Here is a 16,171-nt window from a genome sequence, read left to right on the forward strand (position 1 = left end):
ACATCATATTTTCAGACTTGAATCACCCAGGCCTAAAGCCAACTATAATAACCTTTGAACAGATTTGCTCTTTAACCTGCAAGTCAGAAACACAAAATACAAGACAGAAAGCAACACGGAATGGAAGTTTGAGTTGCTCACAATTGCTAATTAGACAATAATTAGACAAAGCCAAGTAAAAAGTAGTCATTGATGATTCCTGCTGGATTTAAGCTGATGCGTCCACACAGCTCTGTGTGGACAAGTTTCCTCATTCATAATATCCAAATGACATTAAAATATTTTGTCAAACTCAACACTGGTCATCGGTCAGTGTGATGCATAGGAGGAGAGTGTGTGCCCTGAGCGCACAGTCCTGGAGGTCACTGAAGCAGCTTCACGTGTGGGGCTGAGGACTTGAGCCTGCCCCAGGGGGTCATCCATTAATCTGTTGGTGCTGCTCACAACAGGCTTAAAGCTTGATCACGCTCAATAGTGGTAATTAACTAATTAGATCAAGGTACAAATGCTGACCATTACACTGTTTAGAAGATGCCTGCGGAGCAGTATTTAAAGTCAAGCTTTAAGTTTACATTTTGTGAAAGACAAAGGCCGAGGCAGGCAGTTTATATTTCCCCCCCAGTCAAGCAATAGAGCACTGAGCTTCCCCACAGTGAACACAGTGAAGCACTGTTGGACATAAACACGGTTTGGGGGTTCATCTTGGGGGCCAGAAGACAATGCTCTAGGGCTGTATTTGGCCCCTTCTCCTGACATAGACCACTTCCAACTCTGCCACACAAAGACTCAGAGTCTGATGTACAAGAAGCTGTGGAAGGAAGTCCAACAGCGATTGTTGATAGTGAGGGGCGGAGCTTCCTCCTCTATAATCTCCAATGCTTCAGAAATAGTACTTGTGTGTTCTGCATATCATTATCAACATCGGACAGGTCCGTGAAGCCCAAGTGGAAATTGTGTTCAAGACTAGTAACCAGCAACCAACCACAATATTGGAAAGGTTTGGGGCAACGCCACATCCCTGGTGAACACCTGAGGCGTTGGCAAAAAGATCGGATATATCAGTTATTTATCCACACCGCAATTTGCCTGATCAAGGTCTCTGGACCGAAAACGTGGACCAAATCCTAATAAACTATTTTTACTAGGTTGGCAGACCTGAAAAAATCTGAAAAGAGACTTTAGCTAGCTGTTAACTGGGGATGCCACTTACAGCCTCTCGGTTCTTGACCTCGTACGTGCACCTTCCCCTTGACGGTGACCGTCTAGTCTTGGTATTTGGCCCAGGAAGCTCACGTGTGAGGGTGAGAACTTTGGCGTGCCTCGGAGGAGGGGCACGGGTCACCCATTAGTCTTTATGACCCTAACAGTCGGGTTAAAGCTTGATTATCACAGGAGGGAGCCGATCACGTGACGGCGCTCTAGCCACATGACCCCGGGCTACTACGAGGTCGTGCCGGGCTAACTACTCTGTGAGGATTTGTTGGTGGTGACAGAGAAGAGGCTTAGGAGCGCGAGAGGAGAGGTCAGAGCAATACCTTTATACAGGGATTAATGACGGATTTGAGAGACTTAATAATGCCTACATGAGCTCACGCATGCACAGAGCGTAGCCTATACAGCAGCGCAGAGAATATGGGAGAACATGGCTCCCATTTCTGATTGTGTGGCGCTTTTTCATGGACGCAAGTAAACCAAAAACACATTGCTAAGGCTGCGTTCAGACTGCAGGGCCAAGAGACACAAATAAGACTTTAAAGCAATACTAAGTAACTTGTTTACCTTGATAAATCCTTTCCGTCGTCCCTCTGGGGGTGATACAAGTGTTAATGGGATGATTGGGGGTCTTTCATCTCCCCCTGGTGTCTCTGGCCAGAAAACCACAATTGCCACCGCGTCAGAGGCGCAATACACACTAATGGAATCATGAAGAAGAAGCTAACAGGCAAACTCCACCTGGACACTGACCTCTCCTCACTCACACCACCCGGACACTGACCTCTCCTCACTCACACCACCCGGACACTGACCTCTCCTCACTCACACCACCCGGACACTGACCTCTCCTCACTCACTCCACCCGGACACTGACCTCTCCTCACTCACACCACCCGGACACTGACCTCTCCTCACTCACACCACCCGGACACTGACCTCTCCTCACTCACTCCACCCGGACACTGACCTCTCCTCACTCACTCCACCCAGACACTGACCTCTCCTCACTCACTCCACCCAGACACTGACCTCTCCTCACTCACTCCACCCAGACACTGACCTCTCCTCACTCACTCCACCCGGACACTGACCTCTCCTCACTCACACCACCCGGACACTGACCTCTCCTCACTCACTCCACCCGGACACTGACCTCTCCTCACTCACACCACCCGGACACTGACCTCTCCTCACTCACACCACCCAGACAGAGCCGCTGCTTCATCCTTCACAGAACACGACCTAAGCAATTTGGAGTTTGGATGAATGAAATGCCTCACGGTTTATCCTGTGATCACAGGCAAACCCAAACCTCACTATTGGCAAATGCAATACTTAATAAGGCTCCTCTTTATGTTCTAAACATGTGTTGTGAAAGGTTTTATTGAAGGAACAAACAGAAAGATGCCAGTGCGTGTGATCAGAGAAGCAGAGTTCACTCTTCGGTAAAAACCCTCATCTCTGTCGGCCCCTCCCTGTGTGTCCCTCGGTAAAACCCGCTCAGAGGGCATGTCGTGATGCTTTTGCTTTGGTCTCATTTACCCTGCTATCCAAGACCATTTTGAATGCTCCCTTTAAAGTCCTATGACCTTTTGACCTTTTAAGAGACTGTAAACAATGGTGACTCTGACCCTGCTAATGACCTCATTTACAACCCACTGCAGCCTCGTCTCACTGTCGAGCGCTTCCTTCCTTATTCCTCAGCTTTTCCTGAATTATTCAACACTCGAGCTGCTCATTTAGAAGACAGAAAAACAAAACACTATCAATATTGTATTATGTTGAATGATACTGGGAAAAAAGGTTATGCTCTCAGGGAAGGCATGAAAGGGAGCTAGTCATGGAGCTAGTTGTTGGACACTTGGTGCAGCTTCTGAGGAAGATCACAGGAACAAACCTCCTGTCTTACTGAAAGAACAATTGTTAATAGTTTATACTAAGAAGACAGTATGAACCTTTTGCAAAGACTTGGGGCTTGTGTTTGAGTGTTTGGTTGGCTCGTTGGTGTGTTGGAAGTCGATTTGCCTTGCCCCACTTTCAGATATATAGGCCACAGCATATGTTTAACACAGAGAAACACATGCTCAGAAAGTGCTGACAGGACGTGATGCAACGTCAGCAGCAGAGGAGACGAGATAAGCATTTTCATAGAGAAGCCCTCAGTGCGATGCTATGGACTGAAGTCTGGTGCAGATGCAATGCTCAGGCAGGCTCGTGTTTTACGCCACTCTCACTGCGTAGTTGCATTGCTGGGATGGAAGCTACTCTACATGTTTTGGGGGTGATGGGGCAGTTTTTAGTAATCTGTGGTACTGGGGCTTCTTCTGGTGTTTCTAAGGCTCATTCGCAATTTCAGACTTGAATCATTTAACAAGGTCATTTCAGATCCTCTTAAAGGTTCACTGCGTAACATTTTGGACTATACTGTTGCGGCAAAGCAAAACATGCTCCTAATGACACAGAACACTGTTACTGCAGTGTGTAATAAAAGAATGGATTTGGATGAGAAACAAACCTGTTTAAGGGCGCACTCACACTTGACATCCGAACCGTGCCACTCTCCAGCTCGTTTGAGGAAAGGCCTGGATGCCCCGAACGGCCCGCGCTCACACTTACACAAACGAACCGAGCCGTGGCCGAGCACGAGGAATTGTTTACGAGTGCACGTGAGCAGCAGCAGCGCAACATAATGCGGAAGAAAAAAAACCCTAAACAGCTGCGTGAAATAATGTCTAATGTCTGAGCCCCTGTCAAATCTCTTCACTCCACTTTTCTTTGCATTTTACTACAGTTTAACAAAAAGGGCTATGGTGAATATAATAGTCGATTTTAATAAAGCAGAGAAATAGAGAAGTGCGCGTCCCTCTGTCCCCGCTCAGCTGAGGCGGGGGGGGAGCAGCACCTGCCGCTCTTTCTTTGGAGTCATATGCAGCCTTCAAAACAAGGCTACGAGAACAGAAGATATGACGCTCAGTTTATGTCATTCATTGCTGCTTTGGCCACTGGTTAAACAGTTTTATGTTGGTGAACTCCTGGAAGTATAGACTATACTTCGTAAACGCTACATTGCGACAAAGCACTTAACACGCACCGAAGTCACAAGCGATAAAAGCACCCGCAGGTTTTATCTGTCCCACTAAAGCCTGCGGCCAAACCCGGTGCAGCAGCAGAGAAGCTCGGACACAGGGCGGGAGAAGCGCAGCCGCTCCCCGTAAAGTCAGCCCGAGACGTGCGTGAAGCGGCCAGGGCGTCGGGAGTGGCAGTCGGGGAGACGAGCGGTGGCCGGGGTCCGGGGAGCCGCCCGGGAGCGAAGCGGTCGGGGGCCGGGGAGACGAGAGCGAGGCAGCCGCTGCTCTGTTTGATAAATACAGCCTTTTCTCACTGTTTTACGTGACAAATGCACCCGCCCATACAACAGCCGCTTGTATCCGTGCGTGTGCGCAAACACGAGCAACCGAGCCGCGCTCTGGCCCGCCTCCTCTAAGCGGCCAAAGTCCGGAACCGAGTCCGATTCGGGCACGGATTGATTGCACTCACACTGCACAAACGAACCGCGCAGAAGGGGCTTCCAGCGCTTGGGCGCGGTTCGGATGGACAAGTGTGAGTGCGCCCTAAATCTCATATTCTGCTGCCTTTCATCGCATCTCCATGGAGACGAGCTGGAGACGTACCCACTCCCAGTAAAGTTTACAGTCACATCTTAGGAGGGGTGAGCCTCATGAATGTTTGTTTGTACATTTATGAGGTATTTTTCAATGATGAAAACATCTGTCATAAAATAAATGATTATATTTCAATTTTATTTATTGGGTAAAATACTACACAGTGTGGCTTTAAGTATTAAAACTCTGTCTTTTCTGGTTTCCACATGGTTTTCACACAGGTCTAACATACTTTTAGTCCAATTTCTTGTGTCCTTTTTAGAACCCGGTGGAGTCTGGGTTTGATCTTGATCCAGGCCTGGTAGATCTTGTTCTTTAGAGAGTGCTTGGAGGGTCAACTGTTTTATGAGGTGGTACCTGTCTCCATGGGTGTAATTAACTTCCTTAAGGTCTGGAGTGGGCATGTCCCCCCCCAACTTTGGCCTGGCACTGACCTGGGACAGAACCCACTAATATTTCACCTTTTCGAGCTGAATGTGAATGTTTTCCAACCCTGCAGCTCTACTGTGACGGGAGGGGCGTCGGGGACATGTCTTCTTATTGTTCGATCTTTCACAAAAGCAAATGGACACTTCAGGCTTGGAGAGAGGACCGTCAGCATCACAACACTTTTGTTTTGTGTTCAGGCAAGACGCGGCAGGTGGAAGTATTGATTTTTCCAGCAGTGGTCGAAGTGGAGATTTCTATCTATTTTCCTCCCTTTAAAAAAAATGACAAAACTCAGCCCGTGTGATGCTTATTTTCTGATGTTTTGTCCGTCTGCGAGGCGGAGGTAACCCGGAAGTAGCTGCTGCGCCGTTCATAAGGCCGTCTTTCCCGCAGGTATTCATTCACAAATATTGACAGATAAAATGACTGGAAAAAAATGCAATACATTTTTTCCTCATATTTACATCTGTAATGTTCAGCAAAAGTTTCAAAATGATATCTCTACATCTATTTATTTTTCCCCTATTCACCTGCAGTGTCTCGCCTTAATTGGTGAAATATTTACTTATTTATTCATATTTTATTTATTTGATGTGAACAATCAACATGTATCACACTACAACATTTGCAGCGTCCGTCCCTCAAAGGGCTTTTCAAATGCACACAGAAAATACAGAAAATACATTTACAGTCACATTAATTCTGATATTACACAAAGGAAGTGTATTTGACCATTTCACTTGGTCTCTTTTTAAAACACACTTTAGTTCATTTTTAAAAGCCCCTGTATCTTCTTAAAGGGATATTTCAGGATTTTTGACATAGGGCCTCATTTCCTAGTTTTCCAGAGATATTTTTTTTGTAATTCATGCAGTTCTTATACTTGAAGAGTTTTGTGGCGCTAGGCTAGTGCAAGGCTAGTGCATGTCTATGGTATCAGCTAGCCTGCATTAAAAACAGTGTGACCCGCTCCACAGAGCACCTGAGGCAAATCACTTAGAACACCAGACTAACCATATACATGTCTGTGTCCATAGAATCATTTTAACCATTTTGCATTTAAAATACCTTATATTTGAGCAGCATCAGCTTTGTGGTTGTATAAGCTACGCGGCGGCGGAGTGATCTGCTAGAAAATAGTCCCTCAAAATGCGATCATTCATGTGATGCAGGTCAGTTATATTCCAAACATGATTCTATGGACACAGACATGTATATGGTTAGTCTGGTGTTAACTGTGTGGTGTTCTTAGCGGTTTTGCGTCGATATTTGTGCAGGGTTATGAATCATGAAACTCACCAACTGTCAATGTGTTTTTTCCATCTGATTGCATGGGATTGTTCCGATTTTTCTGATGCCGCCAACGGGGGGCGGGGCTTCCACACCGATCCCCCTCTGTATAAAAAAATATAGCAGGGAATCATTCTGGTCTCACCAGGCTACCATTACTGTATCTGCACTCTTCACTCTTCCCCATTATATTGGTGTTTTATGCATTTAAAGAAACAGTGTGATGTGTGATCAGCTTTAGGGCCCCCCTCACAGTGCCTACGTTGGGAACCACCGGTATACAAAGTCTAAATGTCATCCCAGTGTAATCTGAACCTTTGTGTATTGGTCTATCACTTCATGGAAGTTTAAACGTTTTCCCCCAAATCTTCCAAATCCTCATTTTTGGGCCATGTCTCATGAACAAAACAAAAAAAAACGCAGTTGGAGTTGATCTGACAGACAGCAGGTTTGTACCACTGGGGCCGCCGTAGTGCGCAGCAGACAGGAGAAGAAGGCTGTTCGTCAGGTGTCAGTCAATGTCTGATCGTACTGTCGGGTGTCGATGTGCAACAGTCAACAAGAGGATATTTTTACTCTCTGCCTGCACGAGAAACACTTCAGACATGTGGGAAGATGTCAGCGGATTTAAGAAGACTTGTGACTAACGGAAATGTGTCCGAGAGAGATTTGATTTTGTCCCAGGCAGCTCGAGATGTCCCCGAAGTGCAGGAAAGGAGAGAACTGTCCAGTCGCTGAACAGGTGTTGACAGGTTTGCTTGGTGCAGGATGATTAGAAATAAAAAATGGCCTCGTCTTGCACAGTATGGCTACTTCCTCCAACCTGAAGAGCGCCAGATCTTCACCTCCCATTCAATTCCTATGGGGATTAGCTTAGACCTGTTGGATTAATCATGTTTCCTAAAGATTCCGTGCTGTTCAGTGAGTTCTTGGTAGATGATATTTCCATAAAAAAGACGTCTCCTCCGCTGAAGTATTTACATCCTACATCAATTATTTATCCGGGGAAATCTCCTCACAGTCAGGGCCCGGAGGCTACTAACCCGTGTGGTGCAGGGGCCGTGTGTTTGCTCGAGCTCAGGCCGGTGTGGAAGTCGCTTCCGCACTGTACGGAGCCGGGCAGAGGAGAGAAGTGTCTAGGAGATTTAGGTTTTTTTTCCAGTGGGTTCCCAGTCAAGCAACCTGAACCACTGGGAGGTCTTCTCCAAGAGGTGAGAGCAGGGAGAGGGTTGTGTGAGGTGTTGAAGGAAGGGAGCAAAAGTGTTCTCTTGTCACTGAAGCAAAATCAAAGAATCAGGAAGCAATGTTCTATTCAACAGTGATCTCAGTTCAGTTTATGAGCTATGTGGAGTTTAAAACTACAGTAATTCAAGAAGCTAAAAAGTTCCCCGTCACCATTTAAAAAGGACAATACATGACATAAAAAATGAAAAACTCAAGGGCAAAGTCCAAAACAATAAAAAAGGACTCCCCACCGACCTGAAAAGGAGATGCCACCTTTTTCCCGTGGTGAACCATGGAAACCGCCCCAGAGCAGCTGAAGGTCCTGATTTGTTGAAGCCAAAAGAACAATATCGTCCGCAAACAGCAGAGATGAGATCCTGAGGCTCCCAAAGAGGACGCCCTCCGGCCCCTGGCGGCGCCTAGAAATTCTGTCCATAAAGGTAATGAACAGAACCGGTGACAAAGGGCAGCCCTGGCGGAAACAATGGCAAAAATAGATTGATACGGTTTCCTTGAAGGAAGCGTTTCAAAAATTGGCATCATTAACAATTTGTAAAGCTGGACTTAAGAGTCTAGCTTGACCAGTTTGATCAAAGTCTTCTTTTCTTTCAGAGTGAGCTTACCAAACCTCACAGTAATACAACTGCTTGGGACACTCTCGATTATGCAGCAGGAGTTCAAAAGAATCTTCCAACTTTGAGTCAATTCTCGAATCTTGCGTGAAAAGAAGAGCCGCGGTCTCGCTTCCATGGCAATGTTTGAAGTATTAAACCTCCAATTCAAGTCACGTCCAATCATTTACATTTCTCGACCATCTGCACCTCAGACTCTGGGAGAGGAAGATGGAGTTTTGCTTTATATTTCATGTTTTAGTGGTTGAAATGTTCATTTGCCTCGTGGCTCCGCATCCCAACACTACAGTGGGACCATTGTTGTTATAACGTACAATATTCTTTTACATAGGGATGAAGCGATTTGAGTAGTCGCTGATACCGAATACTGATACAGGCACAAGGCATTGTCTTCAAACATACTTTCTGAGCTGTGTCTTTATGAATGTTTATACACTGACTTTGTCATAGCTGATTGGTTAGTAATGAGTTACCTGAGAAGAGTGCGCTTTAAAGAGAAGTTATATCAGATTGTTTACATAATGTTGTTATTTTATTTATTTTTCATTCAATATATATTATTTTATATTGATTGAATATCATTTTATCATTGCTTTCCAAGGCTTAATGTTGTTTCCTCACTTTGTTGATTAAAAAGAAAATTGTAGGAGATGGAGATGAAGTCCATAGTAACATCACGTTACTCAATGCCTGTGCTGTACTTATTTATTTTTATAAAAGTTTTTTGATGGTTATCATTACTACAACTAGATTGGCCTCTTTCTGCATTAGGTTACTAATGCTAACTACAGCTCCTTGTGGATTTTCCCATACCACAAGTACTTTGATTAATTTTGCTGCAGCTCAATTTTGCTCGAAATAGACATGCTGTATCTCTTTATTTTGCATTTTCTGCACACTTTTTAGTCGCTGGGTCAGTGTTACAGATGCATGAAGCGGCTTAACAGTCTAGCCTGGTATAAAGGCAGACTGACTTTATTTATGTATTTATAAATACATATAAAGATAGTCTGGAATTGTGGTAATAGGACGTGTTTTCCAAATGGACACTGGAGGCGGGGTTAACGATCGCAGTTTGAACCAGAGTGAACCAATCAAACACAAAGCGACTTAAACTTTGTGTTCAAAACCTCCAAATAAACTAAATAAACAAAACAAAAGTAAATGAAAAGGAGCTCCACACTGTCTTGAATATCTATATGATATATACAGTATATATATGAATATCTATGTGAGCTGTCCCTTGCTCACAGGTGAGTGGTTGACATTCACAGTACACTCTACAACATAGACAACCGGCGGTCCTTCTCTGCCACTTCATTTTTATATGTCCACTTTGGCCTTTCTCCGAGCTGTCCATCGCTCACTGTGGTGCTCACTGTGGACTGCTAACACTGACCTCTGCTGACCACCATCCATCAGCATTAAATACAGTCAGCTCCGATAACTGGGCCATGCTGCAGGAGGACTGGGGGCTGCGATGTGGCATACTGATCCACAACACCCAGGCCGAGGGTGCAATTCCCTTCGCAACACACGAGCATGACCTTTGTGGACAGACCTGATGAATGGAAGTAGGCGCCCCGAGAGCATCCCACGTCTTAGAAACTCTTGCAACAGAGTGAATTTTCAAGAAAAAGTCTCTGTCTACTTCACAGTTTTTCTCATTGGCTGTAGTTTCCTCTCCATCAGTTTGCCTCGTCACCTTTATGTATTGTAGTTCCATTGAGTATGGAGCAGTCCAGTGTTACGCTGTGGTGCTCACAGTGGGAAAAATAAAGTTGGTAGTTTGTCTCATGAGAACTGAAAACTGATATAGCCTAAATTCTGAGTAGATGCGGTGCCGTGTAAAGAGAGTGTAGGGTTGGGCAATGACATGAATTTTATTGCAATTGCAATCCCTACTTTGGTCTATCTAAATAATTGTCAAGGGGCTTTATAATCGACATGTTTACAGCCATATCTTTGGCAGAAACAGAAACTCGTTTTGGAGTTTGGTCGAGACGATGGAAGCTTTTATTAACAAACTTCACAAACTTAACAAATGCTGTCTCGACATTTCGACATTATGTACATTGTATCTTTGTTGACCTTGGGAAACAAATGTCATTAGCAACATTTAGTTGAGTTCTTTCTCTCTGCTTATTACTCAAATCGGACGTTTGAGCTTCCGTCTTCAGTCCAATTCGAAGGTCAAAAAAGAGTCCTCACCTCCGCTGGTGAAATATAAGATAGGATCATCACAGTCTTCATTGTCTTTCAACTGTGTTTGTTAGTTCTGACTGATCAGTCATTCACAGTAAGTATAAAGACTGTCCAGCGCCACCTAATGGTGTGGCTCTTGGAGTGGGGGTTTTGCTCATCTCTTGGTATGTGGTAACCACGGCAATCGGGCATAGATCAAAACTCACATGCTATATTGGTTTGAAAAAGACAAAACTACTTTGTACCATGTTTATCTTATGATGTTTTGTCATGAGCATGATGGAGATATCCTGGAAGTAGCGGCTCCGTCGCTTCGCAAAGCCGTCTTTCCCACGAGTGTTCAATCACAAATATTGACATATTTTACATCCACGTGTCCTGAAGGGTGCCCGTGATGACGCTGTAATCCAAATATGGTCATGGGCAAAAAATTTCAAAACTTTAGAGCTGGTTTTCTCAAAATGAGGTTCATGAATCAGCTACATTGATTTTATTTTTATTATGAAAAAATAGGTTTCACCAATTGCAAAATGACATGCTGCATGTATTTGAAGCACAAAACCTGGATAATTCAATCACTGAATTAGTTTTAACCTCAGCAGTTGTATTTTTGCGAAATGCAAAATGCCACGACTAGCAACAGTTTGCAAAAGCTAACAGCAACATGCTAATGCTAGCAGCAGCTAATCAAAGCTGGGACAGAAATACTGGATCAACGTAAAGAGATAAATTCAGCCACTGCTGTATTTTAGTGTTTGACAAACCTGATCTAACCTATTTGTAATGATCACATCACTTATGTGGGTTGTTTATGTTAATGCAACGTAAAAGCCTGTCATGTAGCCAAGGATATGTAGTGTAGAAAACTTCACTAATCCTGTTTCATGTTTTTACATGACTTTATTATTTGATATAATTGATAAATGATAACATCTCATTGACTGTATTGATCTTAATAAAGCGCCCCCTGCTGTCACAGTTCAATACTGACACAGTCTACAGTTTAGAAGCTTCATTCGCAGGATTATAGACCAGGCATTTGGAAAAATTGGTCAAAAATATCGGTTGTGCATATCAGCATCGGCCAATAAACATCTCCAAAAGTCAGTCTCGGCCTTAGAAAATCCCATATCGGTCGACCTCTAGTCAGAAGATATGATTCGTAAAATGTGTGCGGCGTAGAAAATGCCTTTGTCAAACGCACACAAGTGTTCAGAACACTCCATACCTTTATGTCCAGCTCCATTGTTGATCTGAGACTCTGCTCGCAGCTCCTCATGTTCCCTCATCAGGACTGTACACTGTGTACCTACAGACTAATGCATGTTAAAGCACACGCGCCGCTGTGATTCATATAAATAATGAACACATAACATCCACAGAGCGGGTATATAACTGAGGTTTGCAGAAAAACCTTCCATCGTCTCCTGAACGTGTTTCACTGTGCGGCTTGTCGTTGGTTTAAATATGCAGCATGGTTTTAATAATGGAGGAGATACGTATGAGCTAATGTTAGCATGTGCCACTGACCTTTTTCACCTCACATGACTTTAGCATAAGGGCACAACCTTTTCTGAGCTCCTTCCATATTTACGTATTTATTTGAGAGGCTAACCTGGTGAAATTAAAGAAAAGAGAAGAAAAGTACAGAGGAATACAGTGAAATGCAGATGCAAAAACAATTACATTTATTTTGTAGATGTTAGAAGTTTTAGGACGGACAGAGGAAGATTAATTGTTCTGATCAAAAGGCGCTTAGTGCAGCAGCTCCTTGTTCCAATCCAGCATCTTTAGTCCATCTTCTCTCGAGCTAATACTCTCTGTTCCACCTGCTGATATCACGAGTTGGCAAAGTCCTCTCAAGCTACACAACTTCAGTCCATGCGCCACATCCTTCACTACAGTGCATCGCAGTAGCTACAACGCTAACAGGGTTTAAACTGGGACAAAACAAAACATGGACTAAACAAAGAAACCAGAACTAAACCAGGTCCACATTAGGGCTAACTCTGAGCTGTTTGTGTCATGATGTAGCTGTATGTGGCTAATAGCTAAAGCAGGGGGAGCTAACGCCAGAAAACATGTTTACTCTCCACAAAAGTCTCTTATACCAGGGGTTCCCAAACTTTTTTGGGCTGGGACCCCATTGCATACAGTTTTCCCTCTTATGCTACTGGGGTCGAAAAAACATTTCAAAATCAATGTATTAATTTGAATATTTGAAAGGAAATCACAAATGATGATACTAAAATCAGTGGCATTTGTCTTTTTATTTGATCTTGTAATCATCAGGGGACCCCCACTCAAGGCCTCGCGACCCCCATTTTGGGAACCACTGTCTTATACCACATAAATACATTGTTTTTAAAAGCTTCAATTAAACATGTCGTCCATGACTGAAATAAAGTCCATCCCCGGCATGTTTTTCAGTTTCCTCAAGAGGAGCTTCACAGCGACAGGAGCTAATGCTAATGCTAATGCTAATGCTAACGACACAGAGCAGGAGCTGTCAGTCAGAGCCTTTTCCCTTTAGCTGTTACAATCAGCCAATCAGCATTCAGCCACATCGGCCCCTGCTTTGAAGCCCAGCTTTACAACAATCAAGGGTCAGCCAATCAGAGTCTGCTTTCTCAAAGAGAGCTTCAGTGGGGTTTCCCATGGAGCTTCAGCAGCTCTGATGGACAGGGAGACGACAGGGAGGACCACACTGAAACACCTGATAAACTACAGACATTCTCACAACATTTAACTCACTATAGTGGAGTTATCATGACATTTAATACTTGTTGAAACAGGAAATGTATTTAATTTGGCAATTTTTGAGTGAAATGTGTGTGGAATTTCCGCTTCCCTTGTCGGAGCCACCAGGGACTGCTGCGACCCCTGACAGCTATTGTTTTCCTTCTGTGCACATGCGACACATAGAACCTTTTGAAGAGCGTTTTGCATGTGCGGCTGGTATTTAGCTTCTTCTTAAACCATTACCCTTGACTTCATATGAGCGAATGTTGATTAATATTCGAGAGGCCGCTCCTCCACGGTAACCGAAGCCTGCAGGCGTGTTCAGTCTTCATAATGACGCTGGTATTTCCAGAGTTCCCCTGAATGCACCGCTGGGCTGCTCTGCTCTTTGAAAAGGAGACATTTTCCTTTATTCTATTTATTTATTTATTTTTCTCACCTTAAATCCTTCTGTTGAATGAAGAAGTTGCTTTTCGTTGCATTGCAGCTGGATTCCACTCCGATCATGTCATGTCTTAAAAAGTCTTTTGGTCTCAAAATTCATCAATGTCCAATTTGAGAAAAAAACTTGTCAAGTCAAGGACCGCAACATACAGGATTCATTTGCATCATGTGGGAATCACTCTTCATGTAAAGCACGTTACTCCCCTGATCATAATAGATGACTCCATGGCACACTCCATAGTTCTCAAAATGAAGACGGATAATGCTCTGCGCTCTATTGTCGATTATGAGTTGAAGAGAAGCGTGTATTTTACATCACATGTGGTAGCCTGCTACATACTATAGGCCTTACAAATATGAAAGTTTTTCTCTCAGCAGACGTGTGGACGGAGCAGTGGTTCACTCATGTATGTGTTTTCCAGGTAGACAAGGTTCTGGTCTCTTTTGGCCCCTTTAAAAGCTGGAATCGTCCTAATTCAATCTGGATTGGCCTGGTATGCGGAAGGTCAAATATTTTCACGTGGTACTATAGAAGGTACTGTATGTAAAGTTTTAAAACTACTGTGAATTGCTAATGTTGCTAATGTCAGACACAGGGCCCAATCCGTTCCACTGAACCTCAAACTTCCTTTGTTATTTGTGAAAGTCAGACATTGTCAACGTTGACCTACTGCCCCCCTCTGGTTAGCGCTCAAGTCGATATATATATATTTTTTACCAAGTTGGACAGTTACATTACCATTTGAAAGTGTCACCTTGTATAATGGCCGTGATAGGCTCCGCCCATGGTTTGACTTCATGTCTTTGATTTGATGAAGCTTCTTGGACGAGAGGTGAAAGTCCAAATTTTGTCAAATTTCAAGATGCTAACTTTGAAATCCTACGTGGTTTGGCCCCAACCGCCACTTTCTAATTTTCCATTTTGAGCATCCACATTTGTATATGAACTTTGATAATAAATGTAAAATTGCTCAATTAAAACAAAACTATATTTAGCGAATCCGAGGAGACAAACTTGATCCACCGGATCAGACGACCCGAGAGTCGGCCTTTTCAGTGGGAGCAGTCCAGTTCTGGAACATTATCCCTTCTCATCTCTGTCATGTGTAGAGCTCAGGATTGTGATGTCATATTGCAAAGCATTCTGGGATTTGCTGGAGTTATTGCACTATCAAAATTCTCAAATGAGACGTTACACTGGCCTATAGGCTGTGACCGTTTCGATTTGGGTAAAGCCAAACTGGAGAGAATGGCTAAGGCGGGGGGGTAGGAGATTCAAACATGTGGACTCTACTGTGTGTTTACCAGAAGTGGTAAACCAGGGACTGTCAATAATGTGTCCCAAACTTTATCTACAATAGACAACTCCTGTACGACTGAGAGCTGCCACCAGCTGGGCGTAAACCATGTCTAAACAAGAGGGATGCCAAACTTAACCCGATGTCTCTGTTTGCAAACTGTAACTGTAACTGTATCTGTATCTGTAACTGTATCTGTATCTGTATCTGTAACTGTAACTGTATCTGTATCTGTAACTGTAACTGTAACTGTAACTGTATCTGTAACTGTAACTGTAACTGTAACTGTAACTGTAACTGTAACTGTATCTGTATCTGACCTGTGCCTGCTGTCCTCTCTCTGGCAGCTTCACTCGGACATGGACCACGGGGAGAACGCGGTGAAGTACACGTTATCTGGAGAAGGAGCAGGGTCCATCTTCACCATCGATCAGCTGACTGGGGACATCCACGCTCTGGTGGGGCTCGACAGGTATGGGGCCCCTTTGCAGTCATTACCATCATCAGAACATGGGATTTATTGACATGAACACGTAGGTCTGATTCAAAATGATTGCGCCGCTTGGGTCTATTGTTTGTCTATAGTTGTATTTTATAGCCTACTTTTTCTTGACTGATAAGACTCTGATTTCCAGAGACACCAACTCATTGCACACGTTTCTCACAACCTTGAGCACATTCATGTTTGCCTTACATCAGTTACTCTGTAGTGATAAGTGGTAATACCTGGAGTCTAATGTTAAGGCGAGACGCACAGTAGGGCTATAACATATATCGTTATCGTATTTATATCAATATGAACATTCAAAATATTAGAATCGAAAAAGAAAGATATAAACAATATAGATTTTCATCAATAGAACTGCACTCTTTTGTATTATGATTTTATTTTTCTGAAAAATGCTTAGTTTTCACCCATATATTGTATCGTATCGAGATATCTGGCATGAATATCGAGATATGAAATGTAAAGCTAGTTTTCTCCTTAAAGCCCATGTGACAGGTTTTAATGCTTTTGAAAATATGACTA

At 43.7% G+C, this 16,171-nt stretch overlaps 1 protein-coding gene across 2 annotated transcripts in view; it reads left to right on the plus strand.

Moving 5' to 3' along the window:
• The window catches only part of LOC306973224 (cadherin-12-like), a 129,698-nt gene that overhangs the window by 46,844 nt on the left and 66,683 nt on the right, over positions 1-16,171 (plus strand). For both annotated transcript variants that reach the window (XM_079570116.1, XM_079570117.1), the window contains exon 3: positions 15,489-15,613. In XM_079570116.1, coding sequence (XP_079426242.1) covers positions 15,489-15,613 — 125 coding nt within the window. The remainder of the gene's footprint in view (positions 1-15,488; positions 15,614-16,171) is intronic.

This window comes from Gobius niger (assembly GCF_951799975.1).
Source record: "Gobius niger genome assembly, chromosome: 13".
In the NCBI taxonomy this organism is placed as follows: Eukaryota; Metazoa; Chordata; class Actinopteri; order Gobiiformes; family Gobiidae; genus Gobius; species Gobius niger.